The 23070-nt window shown below is 32.7% G+C and overlaps 1 protein-coding gene across 6 annotated transcripts; it reads right to left on the minus strand.

Annotated features, from left to right (window-relative positions):
* Window positions 1-1089: 1089 nt before the first annotated feature.
* LOC132738679 (uncharacterized) lies at window positions 1090-13353 on the minus strand. 6 transcript variants are annotated; one of them, XM_060726255.1, is made up of 11 exons: window positions 13154-13353; window positions 12267-12342; window positions 10297-10428; window positions 8611-8709; window positions 7583-7681; window positions 6684-6791; window positions 4942-5049; window positions 4123-4213; window positions 3029-3303; window positions 2514-2760; window positions 1090-1720 (listed from the first exon to the last, which is right to left on the minus strand). In XM_060726255.1, exons 1-11 carry the CDS (start codon window positions 13336-13338, stop codon window positions 1443-1445), a joined length of 1698 nt encoding a protein of 565 aa, XP_060582238.1. In that variant the 5' UTR covers window positions 13339-13353; the 3' UTR covers window positions 1090-1442. The 6 variants fall into 6 exon arrangements, with proteins under 6 accessions (XP_060582238.1, XP_060582237.1, XP_060582243.1 ...); XM_060726254.1 differs by having other exon boundaries at window positions 4123-4216; XM_060726260.1 differs by lacking the exon at window positions 6684-6791.
* Between the last annotated feature and the right edge of the window lie 9717 nt (window positions 13354-23070).

Raw genomic sequence — 23070 nt, forward strand, 5'->3', positions numbered from 1 at the left:
TTCTTTTCAACTTTAGATTACTGTTAGTAGTATTATCGTGTTACCGACTGCTTATGTTACTTTTTACCTATTTTTTATTTTTATTACATGCTTTTCGGGACCGCCTCCGTGGTCGAGGGGTTAGAGTCGATGACTTCTAATCCAGTTACCTCTCTGGCGTGGGTTCGATCCCCGGGAGATGCTTTGGTAGTTTAGCGCGGAGGAAGGTAGTCTAGTACTGGTGTAACTCTCCAGGAACGATGGTTAGGAAACTACCCGCCTATATGACTGAAATACTGTTGAAAAAGGCGTAAAAATGAAGCAAACAAACAAACAAACAAAACATGCTTTTCGGTGGTTTATAGAAATATGTTTGAAACAGTGAAATTACCACTTTGATAATTTCACTGTTTTGAATTTAAGCCCCTTACGTTGTTTCAGTGAAATACCAGCGTGCACAGTACTGGGTACCAACTTAATGACATGCCGTCGTAAATGACGTCACGTTGTATTATTATTTTGCACGCTTTTCATTCAGTATTAGGTTTAATGTCTTTTTAAAACGTTTATTTGCATAAAATAAAAAGAAAATTTGTTTAGTTTAGTGTAAAATCGAAATATATTTCACCTTGTGAACACCAAAAGTTCATATTTCACTCATGGCTTCGCCACTCGTGAAATATACCTTTTGGTGCTCACTCGGTGAAATATATTCCGATCTTACACTGAACTAAACAAATATCCTCTATATATATAGTAACGCAATTTAGGGCAATTCAATGACATTACGGCAAGATCAAGGTCATTATGCAATTTTGGCAGCCTTGCTACTTGGCATTATTGTTCGGGCCTGCATCCCTCAGGTCATAATGTGCATCTTCGGGCCATTGTCGCGTAATGGCGAGCAGCAACCAAAGATTTACTTCTAATTCATAACTAGATTCCTTAATTACAATTTTAATCCGAATGATTACCAGTGTAGCTTTAAATTCAATTTTGGATGCGAACCAAATTTTCTCCCAGGATCACTTTTACGCTTTATTTTTGTAAGAATTTGTTTGGCAAATGACACGTTGCAATATTGGTCAGTTAAAATATAAATGAAGCAAGAATAGTTGTGTATTTAATGTTGCACAATAGTACAAAAAATGTATAAAACATGTTTTTGGGTGTCAAAAATGTAAATTGTGTATATACTAAGAAATTTAAAGCAATGTAAATAAATACGTAAATTTTCAATATAAATGTTTACCTGAACAAATGGTAGACATCTTTACAACATGTCTTTAAGTATTATAAATGGCATACATATCAAAAATAGTACATGCTAGCGATATCAAAATGATGTATAAACAATAAAAAAGACGTTATCAAAAATCACAATCACATCCGGGCTTTTGCTTATTGCATTTATCGCAAATGTCAATCTAAAGAATGTCCACGAGATCCGAACTTGACCCCGGCTAATTTGCGGTGGTATTTACAGACATTGGTTTGCTTAATACCGGATAGGAACTTAAATTAGGCTTTGGGATAGCTCCGGTCGTGACAGGTCTGGGTATTTTTTCCAGTGTTGGTTTCTTTTGCATTGCCGAAAACGATCTGCGAGTCCGTGATCTTTTTAGACGAGGGTCTTGGAAAGTCTCTGTGTAAGTGGTTATCAGCGTCATATCAGTTTGAGTATCTAGTTCACGGTGTTGTGATATTAGACGGCATGGTTTCATTTTGTCTACTTTCTCTCCTAAAGAATTGATAAATGAAGAAGTAGACAAACTTCATAAAAAACTAGCATAGACAGTTTCGGTAGGCTTCATTTAAATAACAATTAATATAGGGACGCACCGTACGTCTGCTTCAAAGTGAATGGCGCCAAAAAGTCTTATCACATTTACAAATTGTCAGTTTCCGTAATCATGCTGATTTTTCTCAGACGTTGAACAATAATCAAGTGTACAACTGAATGATTAAAGCTAGTTGAACACAAAGTATATCAGACAGGAGTTCCAACTGCATACCCATGTACTAGAAAACCCCGTCCTATGTAAGACAAGTTGCGTGCTTTATTGGCGTCACTTCTGCGCGCATTTTATGAAAGACTTACGTGCTCAAACGTTTTAACAAGAAAACGTGCGAATATGAAATATTGTTGTTGTTTCTTGTTGTTATTTTTTTTTTAAAAACTTCTTTCCAAAACATGATCTGTATGTAATATGCAAAAATAGGAATGATAGACGAAAATATCCAGCTTTCGGTTAACAATTGTAGGTTTTCAACCAATATAACATTATATTCTTAGAATGGGAAAATGGCCAATGTCCATGAGGTTGCCAAATTTTTCAAATCAAATATTCCCGACCATATGCGGCATGTCACGCTAAAGAAGTGATTGAAGTCCTTTGAGAAATGTTGTAGGAGTTACGCACAAGAGAAATGTTTAGGCCAAGTCCCCAGCCCGCTGATATTCACCAAAGTAATCATTAGAGTCTTCAGCTGAAAAAAAAAAAACTAACAAAATCTGATAAAGCTTAATGTACCTTTGAAGTCAGCTCTATGGTTGGTTTCCAACATCATCTTCTCTTTAGGGGGCTGGTAAAATTCTATCAGCCGATATGTCTCGCGAGGTATCACATCTGCCCACTTCTGAAAGTCCTGTTTGTATGTACTTAATGACTCACACTTTACTGTATCGATGTCTTTCAGGATGACAACATTTCTTTTTCGTTTCACGCGTGGATGTGCAGGGGATGGGGGCCTAACTACATTTGGAGACTGGAATTCATGCTGAAAATAAAATGTGAGATTAACTAAAAAATTGAGTTTTAACATACAAATTGTATCATAAACGTTTCCTGGTCTGTAGCAAGCATGACTTTGTTCATTTATACAAAACCAAAGCGTAAAAAAACATAAACAGGTGAACTATTTATAGATGGTCCATTTTAAAATTAATTTTTTTATCGTTACAATCAGTCATGTCTGATTTTGTGAAGTTAAACCGAAACATATTGCAATTTATGCAAAATGCATATCCCACAATTATGCCACTTACCATGTAAAGAGTATTCATGCACATGCCTCCTTCAGGCTGTTTGTATTTTGGTTTCTTAGCCCAGATCGGAAGTTCGTAAGGCTTAACCGGAAATGGTTTATACGCCATACTAGATATTGTTTCGTCATCAAACTTTTCAGTACTATAGCGACTTTGGACAGGTGGCTTATATGATACTGGTCTTTCAAAGCCTTCTGGTTTAGTAAAATCAGCCATAACAGTTGAAACTGCGTCAAACGTCATGCTCTGGGGGCTCTTTTCTAATTTCTGTGTGTCTACATTTGATGGGGAAAAATCAAATTTCAATACCAGTTCAAAACGATCAACCAATCTATTTCAGAAGGCCACATTGGAAATAAGATATATATGATTGTTATTGTATGTTCTTAATGTGTAACCTTCTTTAAATAAAGATATTATTATTATTATTATTATTATTATTACTACATAAAATTCACGCATGGTAGGCAAAGGCTTGATGGACCTTTTTTGTGCATTTAAGTATTGGCCCGAACTTCATTTATCTTATATCTCTGCAGTTGTTTGCAACTGGGTAAAAACGGAATGACATGAGCGTGCTGTCATATTCTACATGACGTCACATGCGTTTCACGACATAGCGTAATCCCACGCTGCTCTTAGTGGCCTTTAATATTATTATATATATTCTTAATATTACATAAGTCATTCTATTGAACGAGTTAAATAAAACAATGTCAGTTCTACATTCCAGCTTTACAGAATTTGTCAGAATACCTGAATGTCTTATTGCACGCCAAATATGCTTTGCTATTTATTGCGTGTTAAACGTCATAACTTTTGTGTGCACGGGATAACTTTGGCATCAACAAAAAAATTTGTTATCAAAATTGTACATTTCCTAATGATGAGCAGTTCGTTTAGAAAATGTTAGAAGCATGCTTTATATGAGCACCATGTCCATTCTGTTTTAGATAGAAAAAGATCTATACATTTTATCGTTTTGTTTATGCAATTTGAATAATGTTCAAGTTTTGTTTGCTTTGATTTGGTAATTACCTTAATACCGGTACTATAAATGCCCTGCATTATAATTTATTTCTTAGCATACGTACACATAGACTTGAATCCCTTTTCAAACTCCTCCTGCTCTTCCACAGTGTATAACCTGACTGACTTTTTAACGGGCATAAGTTGCTCCACCTCCTGCTAATGTACAAGATGTTTTATAGACTGATACTCTTCAAAACTACTGCTCGACGATTGGTCGAGTGGTTAACGTTATTGACTTTAAACCTCTTGCCCCCTCACTCACTCTGGGTTCAAATCCCGCAACGGACATAAATTAAATTATTTTAACAGCTAGCTTACAAAGCGTCGTTGGTTCTACTCAGCTGCCCATTCCTGACATAAATAATGCACAGAGGGGCATGCTGAGGTCTTCATATCAGTTTAGCTGGAAAGCCAATATATAACCTGAGAGTTTGTGCGGCCCAGATAAAAACAAAACATTTGACTCACATGGAAAGCTGCATTTTGCATTTCAATATTTAAATGTTTCATAGCTTATGGTTCTTTGAATTTTAATTGCAGAACTATACAGTATGCATATAGAAAATGTCAATGTTAACGCCTAATAAGATACAACCGTTTTAACCAGGTGATGTTCTAATAGAAATCATTATCGGATCGTTTAAAAGGCCAAAGTCCACAACACCCATATCGAACGCATATCGCAATCCATATAGCCGCGTTTTAATTGCCAGGGTCCAAAATATCTATATCAGATGCATAGCACACCACTTACAGCCTCGTTTTCATTTTCAGAGTTCACAACATGTTTATCAAATGCAAATCATACTCCATAATTATCGCCTCAATCAAAATTTATAACTTCATTTTTTTGTGTGTACAGATTAAAGCAAATTATTTACCTCTACGGGTGGATTTTGTTTGGTCGAAATTTCTATGTTATCTTTTCCTTTTATAGGAGATTGCTTTCTTTCAGTCATCGTAGCAATGTCATAGGAAGGATATGCATTCTGAAATGACAATTGTTTAAACGTTAGGAATTAGACTAAAAAAGTGTTTGGAGCACCGCATTAAATTCCGCATTCCGCATTAAATTCCGCATTCCGCTACAAGGCACTTGAATGATTAAATGCTAAAATCTCGTCTTTTCACCCGACGAAATGCACTTTAAGACATCTGATTTATCTTTTCACACCGATTTATATACGAAAGTAAATGAAAACTGTAAGAATCGGCGAAAAATGCAATATGTTTTACTTTTATGATCATGATTTCTGCAAGCGTCTAGAGGGACTGTTCCTACACTGTAGTGAGTTAAATCAAAAAGTAAGGTTTTCTGCTTATTTACTGCTAAGTTTGGTGCCTGTTTAGAACACAAACGTGTACATGTAAGCTTGAAAGTTGCTTTAACATTTGACCCACTTATTTGTTCAATTTCTTAGCCTAAATTTGAAAAAAAAAATCGGATTTTTGTGTTTCTTTCAAATAATTTGTGTTCATCAGCGTTTATTTTACCATTTAACTATTTGAACATCACATCTATTTTTATATTTCTATGATTTATTTTTTGTTTTGTTTATTTCAGCGACTATTTGTTACTTTTATTTCATGCTTTGCAGTAGAAAGTAAAATTATATTTGATAATTTTCACAGTTAAATTATATTTGCAAATTTTCACTGTTACAGTAGGCGGACTATATTTAAATGTGGATGAAATTATATTTCATAACTAAATGGAATTATCAACAGGAATAAATTCCGTCGTATGTAAACTTTGCGCAAGATCCAGAATCTCTCTCAAGAATTAACAACTTATTGTCGCACTCTGTAACATTTCAATTAGATCTAAAGATGTCAATGAACGGCATTGCCACGCAATTCTCTCCCAGACAAAAACAAAACTATTGACTCACTTGGAAAGCTGCATTTTGCATTTCAATATTTAAATGTTTCATAGCTTATAGTTCTTTGAATTTTAATTGCAGAACTATACAGTATGCATATAGAAAATGTGCACGTTAACGCCTATTCTAACACGACCCGCATTTTTCACTAATATTGAATATAGAAGAACCGAAAGTGTGTGTTATTATGCATTCTAACACTATCGGAAATTTTTCTATATAAACAAAGAAGGCCCGAAGCGTGCATTATTCTACAACAATGCAATCGCCGTTCTTATTATCTCCCTGTCTATTTTCACATTGTGGGCGCCATTTTGTTTGAAAAATCAGATAAATAAGAACAATTTTTTGGTTATGGTTCTTTGAAGTTTAATTGCAGAACTATACAGTATGCATATAGAAAATGTGCATGTTAACGCCTAATAAGATATAACCGTTTTAACCAGGTGATGTTCTAATAGAAATCATTATCGGATCGTTTAAAAGGCCAAAGTCCACAACACCCATATCGAACGCATATCGCAATCCATATAGCCGCGTTTTAATTGCAGCCAGGGTCCAAAATATCTATATCAGATGCATAGCACACCACTTACAGCCTCGTTTTCATTTTTAGAGTTCACAACATGTATATCAAATGCAAATCTTACTCCATATCGCCTGATTTCCATTTTCAGGGTCAAAAATTTATACATGGTATAACCTCATTTTGTGTGTACAGATTAAAGCTAATTATTTACCTCTACGGGTGGTTTATGATTGGTCGAAATTTCTATGTTATCTTTTCCTTTTATAGGAGATTGCTTTCTTTCAGTCATCGTAGCAACGTCGTAGGAAGGATATGCATTCTGAAATGACAATGGCTAAATCGAAGCACCACATTAAATTTCGTATTCCGGTATATACCGGACAAGGAGCTTGCATAAATAATGCTAAAATCTCGACGAAATGTTATTCATCTTTTCACGCCGATTTATGTACGGAAGCGAATATAAAACTGTCGGAATTGTAAAACTATAAGAATTGTCTATTGCATAAATCTGTGTTCAACAGCGTTTATTTTACCGTTTAGTCATTTGAACGTCACATCTATTTTTTCTATTTGGAAAACTGTGCGGCATTGTTAACGTAGGGCAATGATTTCAGAAGCCAGGTGGACGCTATTATGAAAAACATCAAGGTGGACGTTAAATATAATCATCAAACGCTTTAAACAGATTCATTCGCATCCCTCTTAGCTGTTTAAAGCATTTTATTTTTTGTTTTGTTTATTTCAGCAGCGCCTAATTGTTACTTTTATTACATGCTATGCAGTAGAAAGTAAAACTATATTTGATAATTTTCACTGTAGGCGGACTATATTTAAATAAAAAAAAAGGAATAAGTTACGTATAAATATTGCACCTTGTGTCCACTCAGTAAATATTTTTCGATCTGACATGCAAAACAAACAAATATCCTCTATTTATTTTTAGTTTTGTTTGTTTCAACTGCAACAACAAAGAAATAGCCTCTATTTATTTTTAGTTTTGTTTGTTTCAACTGCAAAAACAAACAAATATCCTCTACTTATTTTTAGTTTTGTTTGTTTCAACTGCAACAACACTTTAAGCTTGATTTAACAAATAAAGATATTTACATTATAGATGGTGTCAGACTGGAAAGGCGGGCTATCTGAAGGGTGTGTAACTTTGGCGAATTCAACTTTTTCACCGCATAAACTGCTGATCAATGATTTCTGTAAAAAAAAAACAACATTTTTCATTACATGACATATGCAAGTTGACCTTTCAGTTCATCTCTGGCTACAGTAGCTTGTATAATAGTTTTTTGTATTGTGAGTCAATAGTCAACGTTATTTTGTTCAGGTGCTTACTTAACAATAGAATGTAAAATATACGTTTAAGAATACAATAACATGCACACAAATGGCTTAACCCAATACCCGATATACACGCCTTTTAACGCCTTTTTTCACGCCCCCCCCCTTTATTGTTGTCTCAAATGGTGAAAAAAATGCCTTATTTAGGCCCCCAACACTTGTTTTTGTTTGAGAAATGTTGTTTAAAAAAGTGATACATCAAAGGGTTGCCATAAGGGGGATGTGCCCCTGTCTGTTTGGGGGGTTTGAAGGGGGCGGTAGTCCCCCTCATCGCCAAGAAATTTTTTGACTTGTGAGAGGCTAAAAATGACCCTAGATTGATCATAATGTAACGTGTAACCAACGCTGAAAAGCAGTTGACTCTATCTCAATCCATTGAGAAGTTGCAGCACTTTGAAATCAATTTTGATGGAAAAAAATCAAGGCAAAATAGTGATTTTGGCAATTTTGAGATGTTCCCTCGTTGCTATGGTAACAGGAAATTTAAGTCTGGGCATGTTGTTACAAAGGCAATGGTTCAGTCTACATTTGTGCCAAGTTTGATTAGTATTGAGGCAGTTTTTATAGTTTAATAACAATTTGAACTTGTAACGGGAGACTTTTCAATGAAAACAGCCATTTTTCACAAAATGCTCATGAAGTAATGGGTTAATGAATAAAAAGTGAACTTATTAACCGCACGGTGCACGATATATTTACTTATATTTGCTGCGCGTTTGTAAAAAAGAGGGTTGCCTTATAAATTCGTTGTGACATGTTGTATGGCCTTTATGTATACATCTTACCTTCGGGTAATATTCTTGGTAGTCGGTGTTCATTTCAAATTGAGCCAGATGCTTGCTTCTTTTCGTCCTGTAATTCTTTGGGGTTATTTTCTTCGGCAACTTATTTTGAAAGGAATGGAGAAACAAAATGTTGACCGTTATTCTATTTACACATTGTCGGTTTAGGAGTAAATTAATAAAAGCCAAAGAAAAGAAAAGAAAAAAAAAGATGACATAAAACATATTGTGTATAGGTCAATTAATTGTAACCCGGCAACGCATCTGGGGAAGAATAGGGGAAATAAGCCAAGATGGTCATTGCTTACAGTTTCTAAATAAAAATAATGTTTCTCTGAGAAAATCACTTAGTTCGATGAGTACTATTGTTGTTAAAGGCCTTATTATGCCTCAGAAATGCTTCTATTCTTATTCCCCAAAATATTTTTAGTTTTGGTGTTCGTTTATAGTTTCCAAAAAGTTACTTATTTTTTTGTACAGTAATAGTGATTTAGTATTGTGTGTGGAAGTCAAAAAACCTTTTTGTTAACTGTTTGCTACGTTGATGACAAATTATTTTACATAAATCTCTAATTTCTTCAGGTTAAAATCATCTTACATGCTCTAAATGTTATAAATTCATATTGCACGTTCTAAAGAAGATTACTGGTCATCTTATTTTTTCTTGTAATTTTTGGATTAATACGCAATTTATTATTACACACATATGAGCTACGTCATGACAAAACCAACATATTGCGTTTGCGACCAGCATGGATCCAGACCAGCCTGCGCATCCGCGCAGTCTGATCAGGATTCATGCTGTTCGCTTACAAACCATATAACAAGTAGAGATAGCGAACAGCATGGATCCTGATCAGACTGTGCGGATGCGCAGGCTGGACTGGATCCATGCTGGTCGCAAGCCCATTATGTTGGTTTTGTCATGGCGCGGCTCATATTATGGTTAACGAACTTATTTTCTTTAAGCCAACATATATGATTCTCTGTTTTCGGAACAACCCCCCCCCCCCCCCCCCCAAAAAAAAAAAATGTTTTAAAAATTGAGCCAAAATGAATAAAATCTGGCCATGATATAACAACATTTTAAAGTTTAAATAGTCATGTATGATGCAGTAAAACATTAACATATCGGAATCAAATTTCAGGCAGACATATATGTAAAAAAACATAGTATTATATAAAAATACCAAATAGCGGTGCTTTTTAAAAACAAATCAAATAAAGGTATAATGAAAGGACCATAATTGGATAGAGAAGTCATTTACTTTTATGGAGAAAAAAAGTTTTGTCACATTTTTTCTGAACTAGTTTTTTGAAAACTTTACACGAGTCAAGTACGATTTGTCAAACTTGCAACAATTAATCAGACCTCTTTACGTATTGTCATACGCAAGAAAAAGTATCTGCACAAAAGTTAGGGCAGACGATTTCGTTTTTTGTTTTCTAAACCTTTATAAAGAAAAATTTATTTATAAAAATATAACCAGTGAGTTTATACAATAATTCTATTTTTACATAATAATTATTGATTTTGAAGGCAAAATCGAGGGATTTTGAAGGCAAAATCGAGGCTTTTTAAGTTTTTTTGGTGAGATTTATTTTTACAAACAAACTAAAAACACTGTGGTTTAGAGATGTAAATAACAATATTTGCGGCTGGAAGGAAACGAATGAATATACACTTACCTGGTGTTGAACAAAATCTGTACCGTAGATTGTTTTCTTCTGTGTCTGAGATCTGTTTTTGTCATTGGATATTCTTCTCGCTGGAGGTTTCATACTTTGAGTTCTGGGTTGCCACAGATATTCTTTAAAAACCTTAATGTTAATTAAGACAATTATTTAAGCCGTGTCACGACAAACCAAGATAATGGGTTTGCGACCAGCATGGATCCTGATCAGACTGCGCGGATGCGCAGGCTGGTCTGGATCCATGCTGGTCGCAACCCCATTATGTTGGTTTTGTCATGACACGGCTCATTTATACTTGTAAATGTAATATTTTGAACTATTACTGAAATAAAATGCGTATTTTCATTTTCCATATTGTAACTGTAAAAATTTATTTTTCATTGTAGAGAAGCATAATTTACACATTTTCACTGGTGTCTTGTCGGACTACTCTCTTTGAAATTCAGCCAATACACAAAATTTAAACTTTCGAATCATAAGGTTAAAAAGGGAAAAGGTTTTAAAAAAAAACCCCAGAAAATTCAAGTTTTTTTCTTTAAAATAGGTTTTATTTTCACCTTGTGGTTAAAAATAATTATATTTTACTCGTGGCTATTGCCACTAGTGAAATATTTATTTTCATACCACTCCATGAAAATAAATCTTGCATTTATAGAAAATAACGTGGCTTGAATATCCTCTATTTATTTATTTGTTTGCTCGTTTATTTTTGCTTCCGCTCGATCGTTTATTCGTTTATTTATTTGTTTGTTTTTTGTTTAATCGCTCGTTCATCCATTCATTGTTTATCTCTTTTACAATAACCATTCATTGTTTATCTCTTTTACAATGACCGTTCATTGTTTATCTCTTTTACAATAACCATTCATTGTTTATCTCTTTTACAATAACCATTCATTGTTTATCTCTTTTACAATGACCATTCATTGTTTATCTCTTTTACAATGACCATTCATTGTTTATCTCTTTTACAATAACCATTCATTGTTTATCTCTTTTACAATAACCATTCATTGTTTATCTCTTTTACAATAACCATTCATTGTTTATCTCTTTTACAATAACCATTCATTGTTTATCTCTTTTACAATAACCATTCATTGTTTATCTCTTTTACAATGACCATTCATTGTTTATCTCTTTTACAATGACAAGATATTGCACATAAAAACATACGTAAAACAAGAGCAAAATGTAAAAATCCCAGCAAACGCAGAACAAGACCGTTTCTTTGTTCTTCCTTCATTTAAAGTACGATCTGGGCCTTCGTGTTTGATAGTAATTTTAGTTTACACCAAGGTTCAGAAGTTTCAGAAATATCATTATCAATTATAATGTTGATCGTCATTTTATTATTAAATACTTTTTCTTGTTAATTACGTAACATGTGTGGCATATCAGTAAAATGCTGAGTCTAATATAATACATGTTAATCTTCTTTAATATACTGGTAAATATTCAGAAGAAAAATATTTATTATATACTTACAAATGAATTGTTTAGGAATATTGATAGAATAAAATGTATGTTTTGTTTTCATTTTCCGTATTTTCACTGTAAAAATGTATTTTCACTGCGGTGAAATTTTTTTCCACTTGTCTTTCGCCTGACTACATATAGCCAACATACAGAAAAATGATAAGTCTTTCCAGTTGTAGGGTCGAAAAAGAGAAAAAAGTATATAATTTACCCCCAAAAAATCAAGTTTTTTTCTATACATACAAGATTTATTTTTTGGTATGGATTTTTCACATTTTATATCATTTGAAGAAAATAAACCCCGTATCTATAGAAAAAAAACTTGAATATCCTCTATATATTTATAAGGAAGGACATAATTTTTCTACAAATACTGAATACAATGTTCAAAATGTTCACTATTCTGTAGCGAGAAAATTGATACATGATTCTTCACCTTCCAGTTACATATGAATGTTTTCATTGATTATGTTTTAGATATTTACCATTTGATACTCTGTCTTTCTTTTCGCCATAAGCTGGGTCTTTTCCTGCTTGTAGGCCTTCTGACTTTCCCCATAACTACAAATTGTATAAACTCTTCATTTTTTTAAATTAGTTTCCATAAATATTCACAAAAATGTTCATAAATGTGTAAAAAAGTGAGAATGTGGCATCAATTGTGGAAAAAATAATTTTCAAATCCTTCTACGAAACTATACGCCGGAAGTGTCATTTACGGCATAAAGGAATAAAATGTACTATAGCCTAAGGAGAGGGGGGGGGGGGGGGCACAGCCACTAACCAATATTGTTTATCTTCCGGGGTCCGCTAAACTAGATGTGCTCTCCGAAGTGCTGGTATAATTGTTAAGGGATGTAAAAATTGCAATTGATTTAACTGTATTACCATGTACATATTTTCATATGAATGGAGAAAAATGAATCATATATTTTCTTAACTCTTGAACTCATATAATTATGTTTGGTAGAAATCACCACTTATAAACAGTAAAATATAAAAGGTGGCGCGATAGCTCAGTTGGTTAGACCACTGGCTGTCACTCCTGAGGTCCCGGGTTCGATCCCTTGGGCTTTTTTCAGAGACACTTCAGTATTTCCCACCTACCTAGAGGTGTAATGGTAAGAAATCCAGGTAATCGTCGCATGTATCAGTGTTATACACTGGGCATGTAAAAGAACCAATGGGTCTATTCAATAAGAGCAGAGCTAAGGACTGGTTCCTGGATTCCCTTGTATCTCATAGCTTTCTCTGTAGTGACTAATCTAAAGTCATGTCTACGCCCCCGCGAGGGGTTTAACATTAATAGATATACTTTAAATAATAGAACATACTTGTAAACAAATTGATTTGTGCATAGATGTTCACTTACCATCGTTTGCACCTCCCTACAATTTCCAACGCCGTTTCCTTCATGAGGAGGCGAAGAAAATGACAACAGATAAAAGGACCGGAGTTATAACGGCGCCATCTTTTTGTTTGTACGTTGCTACTGACGCCCAACTGTTGGTTAGTGACGTCAACAATAAAATGGCGTCTTACTAAGTGTGACGGCATCTAAAAATAGACACCAATTAATGACGTTCGAATGTTTTTGTGAATAATAATCTTGAATGCATCTGCGGTTGTTTCTAAATTCAAAAGTTTAAGCCGATGCTAGGGGGCGTGGACGATAACTTGCACTTTCCAGTACAGTACCGTCCATGAACAAGGTCAATCAAACCGAGCCTGCAACATTTTCATTTTGGTCGTTTTTTAGTGATTCCGTTTTTTCTCTATTTTAGTCGGGTTGGAGCTGTGAATCAAATTATTTAACAATTTGTTTCTTTAAATAGCCTCTACTTCTCTCGACAACAATAAGACATTCTTAAAGGAACTCCTCTAAGGTCCAAATGCCTATAAAGTTAAAATTTGAATATCTTACCTAGATGAATTGGAACACTTAAATGGGAAACACTTGCAAAAGATAATAAAAAATTAAACTGAAAATCATATCTGTGTGCGATTCTCAAGCCGGTTTGCTTTAAAAGTCTTTTATTTAATTTAAGGTCATTTTTCACAATTAGAATAACTATTCTGAAAAAGCGTAGTGAGCGAATGCTCTGAAATTTTGCACGCAAGTTTTTGGTCCATGCAGATCTTCATCACATGTTATATAAATCCCGATTTATCCACTCCCTTTATGTCAAACATCTTTATGTCGGTTGATTCCCTGTTTTGTTGTTGTTTTTTTCTTCTTTTTGCTTTGTATTTTTTTTTGTTTTTTTGTGTGTGGCTTGAAGAAAGTTTTTATGTACCTTAGAGCGAAGATTATATCTATCATAACGAGAAAAAAACTAGTAGTTCATATATTTTTGTTGGTGTCAGATAACATTCACTAAAAAAAACATACGATGAGCACATGTGGTACCGGTATATGGTAATTGCATCTGTTTTCAAAAGTAAGAAGATCTAGGCTTTTGAATACTCTTTTTATTACATGCTGTTTCATTATTACTCGAAGTGCCATCTTTTGTATGTTATATATTTTTCGGTATCCGATTTGCAGGGTTGTCCGCATATAGAATTGTAGAAGTCAGTTGTTGACACAATATACATGTATATACATGTACATTGCATAACATTTTCATATCAGAACAAAACAGCCTTTATAGGAACAGTAATTTGGACAACAGAAAAAAAGTGCATAACATTCTTGACACTTAGTCAGTCGCTTGGCAATGCATGTTCGGTAAACATTTTTTGATGTCTAAAATCTTATTGTTACACTTGTAAACCGGCATAAAATAGTGAAACCAGCTTTCATCAGCTGGCATATTAGAAAAACGGCGACTGTTTTATTTACGAAACAATTTTTATGATTTTTAACTCGCTCCTTCTTCTGGTCAGATGTTAGTAAATGGGCTATCCATCAGGCATCGTCTAATTTTCAAGTGATTTTTCAGAATCGTTTGAGTTTACCCTTTTGAAATCCCTGATAGGGCTGTCTTGGTAAGTGAAAGTATGGCAGCTTTGTTAATGATAAGCTTGACTTTAAAAATCTTTTTATCAATACTATGGCGCGTTTTCTACCAGACTTACATATTTAATTGACTCGTGTGCCATTTTTTTTTATAAAAAATTATGCATCCACCTCCAACATGTACTTCATTGCTGCCATAAATATTACAAATTCATTTTAAATATTTATAGCATATTTTCCTAGTATTGCTCGAGCTTTTAGCACTTTTTGATGAGAATTTACCAGCTATATTTTACATGAAGTTACTCATGTAGGGTATTTTAAATGTGAAGAAAAATCTAAATCGGTTAATGATGGTATCATTTAAAAGCAGATGCTTTAAAGCAAAGCATAGTTTACACAAAAACAAGAATAACCAGCTAAATTAGAAAATATACTTAACATTACATTACATATTGACCCACCCTCGTACATTGTATTTGACCTGCTTACAATTTGGACCTGGGGGACGCAGTAGTAAAGTGCTCACACTGACTGTAAATCCAAGAATCAAGAGTTCGATACCAACAACTTCAACCAAAATGACTAATAACTGTCGGTTTAGGCCGAGGTTCTGTATAAAGTACCATGTAAATCCAAAATTCAAATTTGTCTACTTTTCTCAAACGCTATGTATTTTTTTTTAGTGTTTAGATATCTACCTGTGGGAGGGGTGCATATATGGTAATTGAAGGTCAATAATTCCTTTGTTAATTGAACCTGTGTCACTGTTACCACCCTTCTGTCATACAACAGTGTCATGCATTTAGAAAATGTGCTGTACATACCATGTCAGCGTATGTGCACGGGGTGATGAATACGCTTTCAATTCCTTACTCTTGGCAGGATATTTCATTGACAAAAAATTCTATTTGAAAGACCCTACTCTAGGTCAGTGACTATGTAAATCTAGTAAAAGAAAAGGAACACAACAGATTTTCAACATTTAATTATTTTCGTATAATTTTCTCAATTGTATAATAATAAGTCTACACAAGTATGACGGACATAACTAAATCAGCTGACTATATATCGAATCACCTTATGTGATTCTATGTACATACCAATGGTTTAGTCAGCAAAAAAAATCATTATATAATTATCACTATACAAATACTCATCAATATTTAAACTTTCTTAAGTCTAAAATTCAGAAATGCGCTTTAAATATTCTATTTACATTTCTTCTTTGTTAATAAATATGATGAAACTTTGCAGAAATATACATCAATCAATTACAAGTATCTCGTAAGTAATTCATTCACAAAGTCAAGAAATAAAGGCAAAACAAGCATTAAGCATTCATTAGTCGAAGTGTCAACATTATTTGTAAGAAATGTCTGAAATTTAAACATGAACATCTGGTACAATGTATTAATTTCAGGTGTTAAAATAGTGATAATTATTGACTATGACCTTGAACATTAAATCATTCATGGTCATTAATTAATACTTCATTTCTTTTCAGTCAAATACTAGTAATAATAATGAGACCTTATAAAACTTAGAAATATGAATATTATGCTAAACTTAAAGCATTTAAAGAGGGGAGGTCAGTAGGACAGTGTGCTCGAGTATTCTCAGTGCTTTATAGTAAAACAAGTGCCTGGATAATGTGGAACTTTGTAAGTTCAAAAAGGGCAATAATTCTGTCAAAATCTGCAAGAGTTATAGACCTTGGTTAGTGACCTTTCTTATTATACTCTCAAATAACTGTGTGCTGTTTATTCAGTAGTTTTGGAGATACAAACTTGCACGCAAAAACTTGACTAAGTGTGACGGCTTTGCCAATGCCTGGGTGAGTACAAAAGTTCTCCCTGTTCTTCCAAAAGTCAAGCTAAAAACAACCAACACTAGAATAAAACATTGTTTAATGTAACACTGATCAACTGCATCTGCAAATGTTAGTAGAAATAAATGATTGAATCAATGCACACAACAGAAGATGTCCGAGTATCAATACTGTCCCTTGTATGTACAGGACAAGAAACTATACATAGACATGATTAATGTACATTTAAAAAAACAAACAAAACAAGACTGTCATGACGGCCCAACATCGCTCACACATGAAGTACATATGAAATGAAATGCTTTTTTAGAAAAATGCTGCTAATGGAAAAAAGGGTAAATCTTTATTTATTTCATCAGGCTTAAGTCTGTTCCAAAACAAAAGTTAACATATAATACATTTGAGCCGCGTCACGACAAAACCAACATAATGGGTTTGCGACCAGCATGGGTCCAGATCAGCCTGCGCATCCAGGATCCATGCAGTTCGCTATCAGTTTCTTTACTTGTTTTAGGGTCTGTAAGCAAACAGCATGGATCCTGATCAGACTGCGCGGATGCGCAGGCTGGTCTGGATCCATGCTGGTCGCAAACCCACTATGTTGGTTTTGTCATGACACGGCTCATTTATTAACTCAGACAACCTGATATCATGAATTACATCCTTCAGACTTTATTATTGATAAAAAAAACTGCAATATTTTTGTCAGGCCAAACTATTCTACCATACCAAGAGAACATCATCAACAGAAAAAAAAGAAGGAAAATACCATTCTAGTCACATTTTACAATAATTTTGTTCTATTTCACATAAAAAGAAAACCCATTCAAAAAAATGTTTGCAAAAAAAAAGTAAAATATATATACACATGTACATGTATAGTATTACTTATCCCTAATTTTAAAGACACAGGTACTGTAAAAACGAGGATCAGTTACATGTACACAGCAGAGTGATCTCTATAGTAGAGTTAAACATGTACATCAAATAAAAATCAATAAATCATCTGCTTTTTAAGAAATAGAAATAAACATTTTTGACTCTTTGTGCCTAATGTTTTAGCCATACAAGATGTTTCAAACAGCCACCAATAAGTTCTTACAGTTACCACAACCATATAACTCACTTTACTTCACTTATTGCTGTTCACAAAGTCTTATTTGTCTAAAATCTTTTGTGAATTTAAATTAGTTCCGCCCATTGTTTTCTTATTTAGAGCAAACAAATTCCTTTACTCAGGGACCATATGGCACTTTTCAAGGAATGGCATGAATGTGTCAAACTGAAGGTTCAAAGAAAAAAAACCCACTGTATGAATACATCTGCAGATGATTCTAAACTTAAAATTATGCCATTTAGTGTCTAAAAGTTGAATATTACTTAAGCCGGTCCAAGGAGTTGTGGACGGTAGCATGTAATCAACTACTGTCCAAACTGAGCCTGCAACATTTATAATTTTGCCATTTTAGTGCTCTTTAGCAATTCAGTTTTTCTCCATTCAAGTATAATTTTAGTAAAGCTGTGAAGGATAAAGCTATAAATATATCTTCAATTTATAAAATAAATACATATCGCTTTGCATACTAGGCCATATAAAGGTTACTTTACTCTGATTAAAAATAAAATCAATACATATATTAGTGTAATAATTAACATCCTACAATAACAAAATAATTATGCTGAAAAAACATAATAAATTATTCTAACAGCTTCACTCTATTCCCCTATCAAACAGGTAGAGTAATTCAGTGCATAATTTAAGAAATAATATATCCCAAACAGTGATTTTATCGCTCAATAACATCACTGTTTGGAGTTCGGATGCAATGAATTATATCACGAGGGTGTAGCCCAAGTGATATAATGATGCGCATCTGAATGACAAACAGTGATGTTATCCAGCGATAAAATCACTAATTTGGATATATTATTTCGATTCTAACACGACATCAACAAATAAATGCTGCCGTACCTCATATTTTAAGCATAATAGCGCCTGATTTGTTTCCCTACTTATTTTCAGCGCGTCACATTTTTAGTGGTTACGTCACGTGTATAATGATTACGTCACATGTCTAAATATAGAACGTCAAACAGTAACTTTATAGCATAATAACACACACTTTCGGTTCTTCTATGTTCAATAGGGAAAAATGCGGGTCGTGTTAGAATACAAGGTATATGCACAGCATTAGAAGAGATGGTTACAGGTCCATATAACGTCAGATATGGCGTCGTCTTTTTTATTAGCATTTAAGAAAGGAAAAAGCTTAATAGTAAAATTATGCATGGTGTATTGTGCAAATGCTTTGTACATATTCACTCAGGCCTATTCGCTTCCGTGATTTTATTCCTGTGTATTTGAATTCGAACCTTGCATTATTCTATAACAATGCACTCAAAATTAATATCAATTTTCTAAATGACACACTGAATTGATATCTAACATACACTAACAGTCTATAGTTTGAAGAATCCTATTTTGTTCCCTAACAAAAAAATATAAGAAATGAAATAAACAAAATTTATAACAACCAATTCTGTACACATGAAATCCTTACAGCAGAATGAAAATAGATAGAAGAACAATTATGATAATCAGAGATCTCTCTGTAGAGATGAAAACAAAATTAAAAATAATTCTGAAAATGGGATAGGAGTTCCCACGATATCAATAAGAACAGAATTAAGAACAATTCTGAAAATGGGAGATCCCTCGATATCAATGAAAACAAAATATGGAACAATTCTGAAAATATGGGAACCCTCAATATCAATGAAAACAGAATTAAGAACAATTTTGAAAATAGGAGAACCCTCGATATCAATGAAAACAGAATTAAGAACAATTCTGAAAATATGAGAACCCTCGATATCAATGAAAACAGAATTAAGAACAATTCTGAAAATAAGGGAACCCTCAATATCAATGAAAACAGAATTAAGAACAATTCTGAAAATAGGAGATCCCTCGAATTCAATGAAAACAGAATGAAGAACAGACAAGTTCCCACAAGAAAAATAAAATACAAGCACAAATAAGTGAAGATCACAGACTTGGTTGAACACTGTTCAAAATCATGTAAAAGATTTCCCTTTTCCCGTTCCGAATTCATCTTTCTTGAATATCACAAAATATTTTAAAAGAATTTAATCTGAATTTTAAGAAAAAACTTTATAGCAACCAAACCAAAAATATTAACCTAACAAAGTAATACATAAAACCAGCTTAATAGCATATGACCCGCAAAATAAATTATATACAGTAAATATAAACCAAGAAAATATATTTTCTAAATCACACTATGATCTTAATTATTATCATATTTACTCGCCTATTAGATTTTTTTTTACTAAACCACAAACTTAAAGTCGGTGAAATACGGTAATCATTAAATCATATTAATAAAGCTTTTTAAAATCATCCATGCGAATATTTCAAGACTTTTTGAGCCAAATAATTAATAAAGAAAAAACATACATGACAACAACATAAAACTGTTTAACATTGGTCCTTAAGACGGTTTTGTTTCACTTTGAAATGGAAGGCCATTTTGTATGAGATTAAAGTCATGGAAGAAGTTTTTTTCTGATTTTACATGAACTTAAGGTCACAGAAGAAGTTTTTTTGACTTTACATGAAATTCAGTTTGTAGAAAAAGTATTTTCTGATTTACATGAAATAAAGGTCATAGATATGACTTGAAGACTTTTTGATTTGTAAATGAAACTAAAATATCATAAAAGCCAACAAATATACAAGCCAACAAAGTATGATTAATATTTTTTGATTTTACATGAAATTAAGGTTAAAGAACATTGTCTTATTTTACATCAAATTAAGGTTAAAGAACATTTTCAGATTTTACATGAGATTAAGGTCCAAGACATGGAAAGACTTTTAAGATTTGTTTTGATTTTACAAGAAATTAATACATGTATAAAAGACATGGTATAATATTCAAAATTTCTGAATTTACATTATCATCAGTAACTGTTTATATTCTATCCAAAACAAAGAATATGAGTTTCATGAATGAAAATTTAATATTAAATAGGATTACATATTACTCCTTGACTATATGTAGTTTTAATGCAAAGAAACTATTTGAAGCAACCTTTTTATAAATTAGTGACCATGTTTAAGTTAAATACTCTAATAAGAATTGAAAACATCACTTAAATATCCGTTTTCTAATCTCTTAAAATTTCAGACAGGAATTTATCAAAATATAATTATGTAATTACTATTTGTTATAGGTCTACATGCATTTTCACATACAATTTAAAACCTATTATCTTAATAAGAGCAAACTGCTTAAGAAAAGCATATTAAAAGATATTTATTATATCATTATTGTTTTAGATTTTTTTTGGTTTGATTTACGTCACAACAATACACTATAGGTCATATGGTGGATTTTAGCTTTACTGGTGGAGGAAAATCTCAAGTGCCCCTCTGTGCATTATTTCAGGCAATTACTGGTACCTGAGTAGAAAAACTGACATTCATTAAGGTAGCTTGATAGCTTTCTTGTATGGTAGAGTCGAAAGACACTTGTGCTGATCGTAACCTACAGAGGTGAAAGACAAGTGGTTTGAAGTCAACAAACTTAACCATTCGACCACAGGTGCCCCCCAAACCCTGTTAAAAGATACAGCCAAAATTAGCATTCATGTAGTAAAAAATATACTCAAATAATATACTCAAAGAAAGTAGCTAAAAGCAAACAAATCTGGCAAGACTAAAAACCAATATTCAGACTGGCCTGCATGTGTATAAGGCTTATACTATAAGAAGCTGTTTTCTAAATTATCATCTCCGTTTATACAATTTTAAAATGAGATTTAATCTGGGACTAAAAATGTGTATCTTTCTGTCCCAGATTAAATCAAGTATTTTTTGACATAAATAACTGTTATTTTCACAAAACTGTGTTATTTTTTTATCTTTTTATCCTAACTATTAAAAGATAACATTCAAGGAATTTAAAATATCATTTTAATCATAGCAGAAATAACCTATTACATTGTATATTTTTGTACTAAATACATATCCACTCTTTGATAAAAAAAATTTTAAAGGCCCATTAAGCCTCAGAAATATTTTATTTTTCAAGTTTTTTTTTGTTTTGTTTTTTTGTGTCCGGCTAAATATTAGGGATTTAGTATTTTGAATTAGAGTCAAAATACTACTTTGTTTACATTTTGCTATTTTTAATGAAGAATACTTTCATATTCAGCACTACTTTCTTCAGGTGATAGGCATCTAACATGCTCTTAAACCATAAACTAAATGTTATTAAACTCATATTTGCCCTTTTCACAGAAGAAAATATGTATTTGTTTGTGATGCACAACATGCCTTTAAAAAACTAGCATTAGTATAATATGAAAAGTTTGATAGATAAAACAACATTACATACATCTTATTCTTTTAATTTACGGCACAATGGTTTTCATAAATGCTGCTAAGGTATTGCACACTGCACTAGAATCACACTTTTTTCTGCTATATCTATACATATTCATGTTTTAACTAAATATTTCAATACAAAATCATATCAACATAGCATTACAATTATCTTAATTAAGATCAAATTTATGCATTCAATAGTGATAGGCAAGTGCAAATAAAACACATACAAATATTTAAAAATCATAACCAATGATTATGCTTTTCCAAATCCATGCTTTCCACATACAAGAAGAATAACTTTTCTGTTGTAGAAATTCAAATTGTTCTTAGTTTAACATTAAATTACCTCCCCTGTGAAGTATTTGTAACAAAATCATTTTTAAGCTATAAACCTTATTTCCTACTATTTAGTTATAAAATTAAGTATCCAATAAACCACATTGGCCAGAATCGATACAGTGACAATTTCTGCTTAAACCCTAGCCTGCAAGAACCACCAGTACACAGCCAGGCCAGCATGCATAAGAGTGCAGATTGACCAGGCTTGATACTGTTGACTGATCACTTTCATCTTCATATCACCAAAAATTGAGAATGGATCGGTTCTAAAAATGGGAACTGGATGAGTCTATTTTAGAAATGTGGCAGATTCTGGGTTGAAGAACCGGCTATCAGGTGCCAAACTAACTGTACATTAAATTTCTCACGTCCTTAACTGTAATTAATCAGACTGTCATTTCAAATACTACCATGAAAAGTGTTTATTGTGTCCTTAATTAAGCAGTTCATTACAAAACAAATTATAGATTGAAAAGGTGGTCTACACATATAATACTGTCAACCGTACATGTAAAATGCATCAAAGTGCATTTACAAACATAAAAAAGACATAACATTTATGTCTACATTCTCTTTCATACAAACAAATTTTGCTCTTGTTTATAATGATATAAAGCTATATTAACAATAACAATGAGAAATAATATAAAACTATATTAATATAATATATATGACTTAGATTTTATCACTTAACTCAGTACAATCATTTTATTTATACAGTGGTTTCCAGTAACTTTA

Source organism: Ruditapes philippinarum, unplaced genomic scaffold (assembly GCF_026571515.1).
Source record: "Ruditapes philippinarum isolate M1 unplaced genomic scaffold, ASM2657151v2 ctg1762_1_1_1_1, whole genome shotgun sequence".
In the NCBI taxonomy this organism is placed as follows: domain Eukaryota; kingdom Metazoa; phylum Mollusca; class Bivalvia; order Venerida; family Veneridae; genus Ruditapes; species Ruditapes philippinarum.